The 8,633-nt window shown below is 35.1% G+C and overlaps 1 protein-coding gene across 1 annotated transcript; it reads left to right on the top strand.

Moving 5' to 3' along the window:
- Nucleotides 1–165: 165 nt before the first annotated feature.
- On the top strand, nucleotides 166–7,576 carry LOC131788684 (gamma-aminobutyric acid receptor subunit beta-3). Its single transcript, XM_059105774.2, has 10 exons — nucleotides 166–295; nucleotides 2,438–2,587; nucleotides 3,547–3,641; nucleotides 4,030–4,097; nucleotides 4,527–4,744; nucleotides 4,908–4,990; nucleotides 5,283–5,423; nucleotides 5,839–6,002; nucleotides 6,120–6,332; nucleotides 6,864–7,576. Exons 2-10 carry the CDS (start codon nucleotides 2,502–2,504, stop codon nucleotides 7,074–7,076), a joined length of 1,281 nt encoding a protein of 426 aa, XP_058961757.2. The 5' UTR covers nucleotides 166–295; nucleotides 2,438–2,501; the 3' UTR covers nucleotides 7,077–7,576.
- Nucleotides 7,577–8,633: the final 1,057 nt, after the last annotated feature.

Here is an 8,633-nt window from a genome sequence, read left to right as displayed (position 1 = left end):
TGGCTAATACTTTCAGTCTAATTTATGACAAATGAATTGAGACATTCACTAAAATCTCAGCAGGATAACAAAAACAAGTTCGCCATGAAAATCAAAACAAGGCATTTGACATGATCCATATCAATAAGACCGAAATCAGAGCCTACACGAAACAATGCTGCAACACCTTAAACGGATCAATTACTTGCATACGATATTTAAGGGAAGAGGGAAAATTCTAGACTTGGGTTCTTGAATCCGGAATGATATCTTAAAATTCTCAACGGTGGTGGCAGAAGTGAGGACTCGGCACAAGGTGAGGTGTTCTTTAAGCGTAAAAAGTTCAATTCCTAAACCATTCGTTTTTTCCTTTGAATGCCATCCGAATTCTACTAACTGGAAACGCTTAAGGTGCAAAGAAATTATTACAGGCCACCTAATTCCATCGTTACCAGCGTCACTCGATCTAAATTTACGCTTAAATTCTGAAGTCCACGACTTCACTTCCATTCCTTCCTTTAATGAACAGATCGGAAAAGTGCCGTTTTTCTTTTTTTCCTTTCCTTTTTAACATCGATAGGTTCCTGGCTCTGCATTAGTAATTTCATGGACTAATTTTCAGGTTGTATTGATTTTAATCCAAAACCTCGTAAGTCAAAATGCGAATGGCAACGCATTTCTATCATTATGTTTCTGATAGCTTATCAACTTTCAATTAAAGCAAGCTTTGAACTGGAATTCGCTAACGACTGACAAAAATATCCATCTTCATATGAATCACCGAGTGCTTGATTTGTCAAGCTCGAGATGTCATTTTTTAGACTTTTATGGTCTATTTGCAGAGTTTGTTTTAAAAATCTAGCTGTGATTTATTTTATTTGTTGGAACAAATAACCTCCAACGGCGAATACCTGTTCTGTAAAGGAAACAAACTTCACTTATAAATATTAATGTGAAAATGGTTCGTAATTTTAAATTGCAACTAACCTTCCTTTTAGTTCAGGTTTCTTTTGGTTTCGTTGAGATGCATGTCTTGTGCAACGTGTAAAATGTAAAACAAAAAAAGGGAAGAAGGGGGGACAAGATAAATAACAAAGTAAATTCGGTAACAAAATTTCTCGGTAACGTGGAGAGAATGTTGCACCTTTTCTTTTACTAGCATAGTTTGACTATTTCTAGCTTCCTTTCTGCCGTTTTTACTTAAGTTCTCTTTGGTCAATGATGAGCGATGTTAGCCTTTGTACTTGTAATTACTTTGGTGTGGCTCTTTCGTTAATTGAAAACTGCTCTGTGCCCAATTATTCGAGGTCATTTTAAAACTATCTGTTGCTAAAGTGAGGAGACGACAGCCAGAATAACCGGAAATCTTATCTATGGTTCATTACGACCAAATAAAAAGTTAAGCAAACAAGCTATTGAATATCTGTGTTTTGTGGAATATTTATCTCCGATATAATTTGCAAATTTAAAATTATCTTTCGTTTCAAAAAAGCCCATTACCATCAGTCGTAACCTCCATGCATGATACAAGTCATTCTTATCACCAACAAGTAACTTTCCAAACGACTAAATATAGTCTATTCATTTTAACCAGGAAAACGCGTACTAAAGTGGAAATTGGTCCTATCAAATCTGAATTCCATTTACTTTAAACTTATGCTCGTAATTGACTACGGAGTTATCAGTTAATTAGATTCTTTTAGATATAATTTGCAAATTTTAATTTATTGGCAGGCTTTGAATCTTTCGTTTCAAGAATTCAAAGATTTGTGGATGATATATTTTTTCTATGGTTGATTTATAATATCAATTTTTTTCTTAATCTTGTGGTGTGAATCCTTTTTAATTTTCCTCTTCAATAAATGACTTTTTTTTTTAACTTTCTTTAAACAGCTTTCAAATTTAGATCAACGGTATGGAAATTTGATCAATATTGTCAGTCTATCTATCAGCCCTTCCCGTTTTTTTGGTCAATATTTGTCCATCTACTATTTTCTAGTTGAAAACATTATGTAATTTACCTGAGAGAAACTTCTTATTGGAAAATGCACACGTCATTTATCCATTTATTGGAAAAGGTTCGCATATTTCCGCAACTTGGCCTGAAAAAAAAAATTCTCATCATCATATTTCTTTGAGAAAAAAAAGCATATTTTATTTTCATGTATAAATAATGTCTGAGAACTGAGACATCGCCAATAATAATAAATTTTTCATAAAAAGAAGTAAACTCTAAACCCATAGGTATAAAAAAAGGTGTCGGCTTTTGGTTTAATTTTTATTTCTTTGTTGTCATTACCATACTTTTTTTCGCTATTTTGCTTATCCCCAACCTGGAGTGTATTATAAATGATTAATACATATTAACTATTTCAAAACAGGTCACGTCTGATTACCAATGAATGTTACTCATTTTATAAAATTTATGAACTCTTAACTCTTGTGATTTTCATAACAGGTGTTCCGCTTCACCCTTCTGACGGATTAACAGCGCCTTAATCGGTTGTAGTAACTGCTCCTTCATGTTTGGTCAGATCTTCTGGCTGGAGTTTTCAGTCATAATCTTAATTTTTGACCCGGCGACATTTTCGGAACAAAATCATGAAGAGTAAGTCTTTTAAGGGTGTTTTTGAAGTACATATGTTTAGCTCACAAAGTGAGTATTGCACGGTCATCGAGAAGACCCACTAACGCTTTACCTCTATGACGTTCCGTTGTTAGATGACTTTTCCTATGTACTCATGGCCAATACCAAATCATCCCACTAGCTTTGATCTCTGTCCATCAATCGTAAAATAATTTTGGGATCAGGGTAATCCTACTGAGTATATCACTGATAAACTCAGAGGAATGATGGTAATAAATCACTCTGTATCATTAACATGGATTGTAATTAATTTTATCTATTTTCCACTCCATTCTCGAGCATCTTCATTTCTGAGTCGTAGACCAGGCGTGACAAAATGGCGAGGTCAGCAAACGATGGATATTGATTTCTGTAAGCCTTAATCTCCATTAATCTGACCGGACTGTTTGTATACTACTAAGATAAATGGCCACATTTTCTTACGAACCGTTCTTCTTCTTTTTGTCAAGGAAAATGGTACAGCAATGTGGTGATTTTGCAATCTATTTTCAGAAGCAGAAAGGCTTATGAAAAAAAAAAACCGCACTTATATATATTCATCAGTTTCGGCGAGATAATGATCTGTTGGTGGGCTCAATGATCAATTTTTTTTGGACTTACTCTCGACACTGTAGGTATTTTCGGCTTCAAAACTTGGAAGCATTCAATTTTTGCCAAGCGATTGTTTTGGCAAAAATAGAAAGTTATGTCTCGCTAATTGGCTTGAAATTCATACCAAAAAAAAATGGATAATGAGTATCATTCTGCTTAAAATTCAGATTCATTCTGTATGGTGGCCATCCCTGAAAGACAAACAAACGTTCTTGTTTATTACCACTCTGATGTTGTCTTCTCATTGCGATATTTTCAGTATTAGCTTTCATTAATTCCTTTGCATTATTTCCTTCGTGATGTTGTAACTTTTCTTGAATTCGTCCCAGTCATGACCTAGAGACAGAAAGAACAGCGAACGCCACCAATACTTTGAATGTACTGTTAAATAGCCATGACAAGAGACTGAGACCAAAGTTTGGAGGTAAGATTTTGAAAGGAGAACTGCAGTTATCTGAGTTTGATTTTCTTTCTCACCTCAGTTGTTTGGAATAAAGATAATAAATTTAATTGCCAAGGACACCATGAGGAAAAATTATAGAGCGACTGCGCATCTTTTGGAGGACACGACTTAGATAACATTTCGTTTTCTTTTTGATTATCATAATAATTTGTTTAAAAAGGATATCCCCCTATAGGAGGAAGCCTTACCTCCAGACGACAACAAAAAAGGCGAAGAATTCGAATAACAAAGTAGCCCATAGGTTTATACTCTTTTAAAAGGAGCAAAGTGATAAAAATAGCAGCAGAAAATGACATTAAGGAAAAAGCACGCATGCCATTTTTTTTCCTTTTTATCTTTATTTCATTAGGAAGGCCAGTAACCGTCTACGTTGACTTATACATTGTTGATATTGGTGACATTTCGGTGACCAATATGGTAAGATATTTTAGTTCTGATTAATAAGGCTTTTAGTAAAGAAAGATACCGATTCTGATAAAAGACAAGGGCAAAATGCAATCCAATCTTCTTCAGCACCTAATAAGCAAAATTAAGGAGGCTTATATAGTGAGGGAGCAGATATTTTGAGTCCTTCAGCAAGATAAAAACCAGTCTATTTAACTAGAGTTCAATAATAAAAAGATTACGTTTAATTTCATATTGTTAATGCAATAAAAGCCAAACTGAATTAATGTATCTGTCAATTTAAAGGAAAATGTTCAGATTCAGTGATCAGCATGGAGATAAATGGAAGCCCTAGATGTATACCTCAAATGCGTCTTTTTGTTTGCCTTTTTTGTTTGTTTTCTTGTTGCTTTGTTTTTCACTTAGCTGATTGTGTTTTGTTTCTCCAATTCTATTAAAAAGGATTATAGAATGACAATGTATTTTCGTCAAACATGGGAGGATCCTCGGCTCAGATTCAATGGCACCTCTCAGATTGTGGCTCAAGGAGACCTACTGGACAAAATTTGGATCCCAGACACTTATTTTAATAGCGAAAAGAGGTCAAATTTCCACGAGATCACTAAGAAAAATTATGTGTTGATATTTTGGCCCAATGGAACAGTATTCTTTAGTATAAGGTAAGACCAAGCTGCATGGTACTCTAATGGAATTCTTTTTCATCGTGGTTAAAATCGTCATTACAATTCCTAGTGGCAATTCATCGATAAGTTAATCAATGATTTTAGGGTATACTAGCAAAAGACTTTTGATTCGAAAATAACAGAGAGTACTCTGTTGCAGGATTTCAGTCACTGGTGTTTGTCGAATGAAGCTACGCAAGTACCCCATGGACAGTCAAAAGTGTGAACTGAACATCGTGAGCTGTAAGAGGAAAAATAGCTGTTATTTTATAATCTTATGTTATAAGAGAAGCGAAGTAAATAAACCTACACTTTTTTTAGACGGTTTCTTTTCGTTCATCTTTGGAGGGCCACATTAACGCGTCTGTTGATAGTAATAATCGTATTATTTTTAATATTTTATTTCTTCTTTGAAATAGTGTCAACAGGACCTGGAAGGTGGGGCTTGACTTTCACTTCGCCTACTTGTTTAGTGTAAAATTCCCTTTAAGATTTCATGATGCACAACTGTAAACAATCTTGCATTTGCCCTTAGATTCTTACTCAGAGGCTGATGCCATATACACGTGGAAAAGGGGTCACGAGCATTCAATAGAACAAGCTCCTGATATCTCCCTCCCACAGATGGATTTAGTGAAAATCCAAAGTTCGGAGACAACAGATGTGTACTCCACAGGTAGGACCAACAACAAGGACTTAGAGCAAAACAAACAAACAAAAAATCTACGCATTTCTTGTATCATCATCCTATTTGGAAAAAAAAATATACTTTCCTGGAAATCAATTGCGAACGTAATCCAACTCTGCCCAGTGACAAACAATCCCCCCTTGGAGTTATTGCTCTTCATTTTGGCTTATTAAAACAGATCAAATGGACCAATTTCTATCTGTACCCTGAAATACTGCTTTAAAACAATGGTCACATGAGGCTATAAGTAGGGATAATGGTAAATAAATCTCCTTATCAAAACACTAACTGATAACCTAAAGTGGTTGCCTTCTATGCATTTATAATTAAATCTCAAGACCTAAAAACAAACTCAGTTATCAGACCCCATTGCATTGATGCTCACCCACGATTTTACTTTCAGGGAACTATTCAAGACTTAGTTTGACGTTTACTTTTAAGAGGAGACTAAGTTTGTTTATAACGGAGACGTACATCCCATCTATTATAATTGTGGCCTTGTCCTGGATATCGTTTTGGATAAACTACAAGGCAGCGCCTGCAAGAGTTGCGCTCTGTATCACAACGGTGAGACATGACTAAAAGTAATGACAATAACAGAACTGTAAGTTCATCAGCATATCGAAGAAATGATTATTAAAGAAAGCGTATAGGTTGTCACAGAAGATTCCACGTCTTTTCCAGGTCCTTACCATGATAACTCTTACCGCAGCAGTTCAGAATTCTCTGCCTCGAGTAACTTACACAAAGTACAGTGATTGGATACTGATGCTGTGTCTAGTGTATGTATTTGGCGCCCTGGTTGAATTTGCCATCATCAACTTCCATGATAGCTTGGAGACGAGAAAGAAAGATAAACTGAACAGGAAACTTAGGAATGTTGACGTGGAAAAAGGGGTTTGTCATAATGATTCCATTTTCATCATCATGATAGTTACCGTTGTCATCATCACTTTTATTATTCTTAGTTTGTGTGTCCGTCTTTTTTAACTTATATAAATCGATTACTTAAGGGGAAAACAACGCACCTTGCAAATTCCGTGGCATAGAGGGGAATATGTAAATATATATCTTATTAGACGTTTTGGTGTGTAGTATCTCTGAGTGTTTTTACGGGTTGTGCCGTATTTTGACGAGCCCGTAAGGCGAATCAAGATACAAACAACGAGTCCTTACGCCCACTCAATTTAAATGGTCGTATCGGTAAATAAAATAGATTCTGTGAACCTCATTCGAATAGCACCTCTGATTTGGATGTTACCCTTTCGTTCTACATTTATGTTCGTTTTGTTCTGCTCTCTCTCTGTCTTCTGCAAACACATTTTTTAAAATGGATTCGTATTCAGGTCTACACATATATGCTTATTTGCATGGTTTATCTGCTGTTCATCCACTGTTAATTTCCTGACATGATACTCTATCTACTAGAGTGACACAGGTGATGGAGAAGGCGGTGATCTCAAGACGAAATACTTGCAGCGTCAACTGTCTTCTTTGCGGGAGAAAATTAAGTTATTTGGGGAGCAAGACGTCAATGTACAAAGGATTGACAGCCGCAGTAGAATATTGTTTCCATTGACATTTCTTATGATCAACCTAATGCTTTGGATTTACTTCGTTATCGATTCTGCCGAAGACTAATGGTAAATTACGGATTTAAGTACAGAACACGGTGGAAAATTCTGCATTAGAAACACTGGACTGTCATGGAATAGAACATATAGAAATATTTGGGGGACTATGCACACTTCTTGGTGTGATAAGTGAAGATATTTTTTGGACCATGCTGGAAATGGCGATGAAAAATATACAATTGCAAAGGCTTTGTGATTCGAACTTTTTTTTCCTATTTTTTGTTGGATATTCCATCAGCCTTTCGGTATGTCGCACCAGGAGTAAGCAAAGAATGTGAGTGAAAATAAAATGGAACAAAGAACACGAGACGTGTGTTTTGACAGTTCTTTTGGAAAAGTTAGGAAAGTTTTACAAAGTCTACTCGGCCAAACCTTGAACTTCTGTTTATTGTCGGTCAGCTTAACAAGAATCGTTTTTGTATTCCTCAGATTCTAGCGATCGTGAAACAAGGAAACAATACAGGTCAAATTTAAATTATGGAGACTAGAATAATGTCATCCAGTAGTGTTAAGGGCAATAAAGAAAAGTCGGGCAGAATACAATTTTTTGAAAATCAACGGAGTGTCTAATGATAATAAAGAATTTAAAGCTCAATCTATGGTCTTTTCAGACATATTACATTAGCGTCTTCTGAAGCAGTTTGGTTTCAAAAATTTTAACGCCGGACAAGAAGCTGGAAGTTTGAATGACTGCCGCACTGGCATATCAACGGGGGAATTTAACTTTTGATTGCTGAAAATATACTCCGAAAGTATCAAGAAATTTTTATTAAAAAAGAAAATTTCTCTCCTTTACATATGGAAGTGAAGTTAATGGCGGTTTGTTCTTACAAATTGATTTACATTACAAAAATGTATGTAAACCGATGAAATCTAACAGAGACTTTTTAAGAAAGGTAAAGTTTTTTCGCGATCCTGGATGACCAAACTTGAACTTGTACTTAAAAAGATCCACAGCATTTCTTAAAAAAATTTTTTTTCGTTTTGAAAGGGAAGGGTTGGGTTTATGATTTGATCATGTCTATTTATGAAATAGATTGATTAATACTCATCAAATTTTCATGGCAAACTGAACACCCTACAAAACAGCACGCGGTGTATATAAACGAAACGCTAAAGAACAAAGGTAATTATAACTATGAACAAAGATAAATATAACTACTCGTAGTTATTAAGCTTATCATCATGTTAGTTATACTACGCATGCCCTTGAATTCAACTTAATTTTATAACTTGAACTAAAAGCGGTGCACCATAGCGCCGTCTTTTTACTTCATTTGGTGACATACAAAAAAAAATGAGGGAAAAAGAAATTTATCAGCAATTTCAGCTTTTTTTTTTTTTCTTTGAAACTACTTAGCCGGTCCATGGGTTTACCTTTTACTTTAAAAGCCATGCGGTACGTGTGCAATGTGACGTAAGAAACAGCTGAAGAGGACTTCGAAATGTTGTTCTCCTAACACCGTACCAATGTTATTCATTTCATTGTTTTCATGTTTTCTCTGTTCTTTTTGTTTTCATTGTAATGTTGTCTTTTATTGACATTGATAATTCAAGTTTTACT

The sequence above is a fragment of the Pocillopora verrucosa genome, chromosome 9, assembly GCF_036669915.1.
Source record: "Pocillopora verrucosa isolate sample1 chromosome 9, ASM3666991v2, whole genome shotgun sequence".
Classification (NCBI taxonomy): domain Eukaryota; kingdom Metazoa; phylum Cnidaria; class Anthozoa; order Scleractinia; family Pocilloporidae; genus Pocillopora; species Pocillopora verrucosa.
This window is presented reverse-complemented; position numbering and strand designations above follow the sequence as displayed.

Excerpts from the sequence above, each read along its gene's own strand:
- LOC131788684 (XM_059105774.2), top strand. The coding sequence starts at position 2,502 with ATGTTTGGTCAGATCTTCTGGCTGGAGTTTTCAGTCATAATCTTAATT. Across the intron at positions 3,642-4,029 it reads ACTGAGACCAAAGTTTGGAG|GAAGGCCAGTAACCGTCTAC; the intron begins GTAAGATTTTGA and ends TTATTTCATTAG. Across the intron at positions 4,991-5,282 it reads TGAACTGAACATCGTGAGCT|ATTCTTACTCAGAGGCTGAT; the intron begins GTAAGAGGAAAA and ends ATTTGCCCTTAG.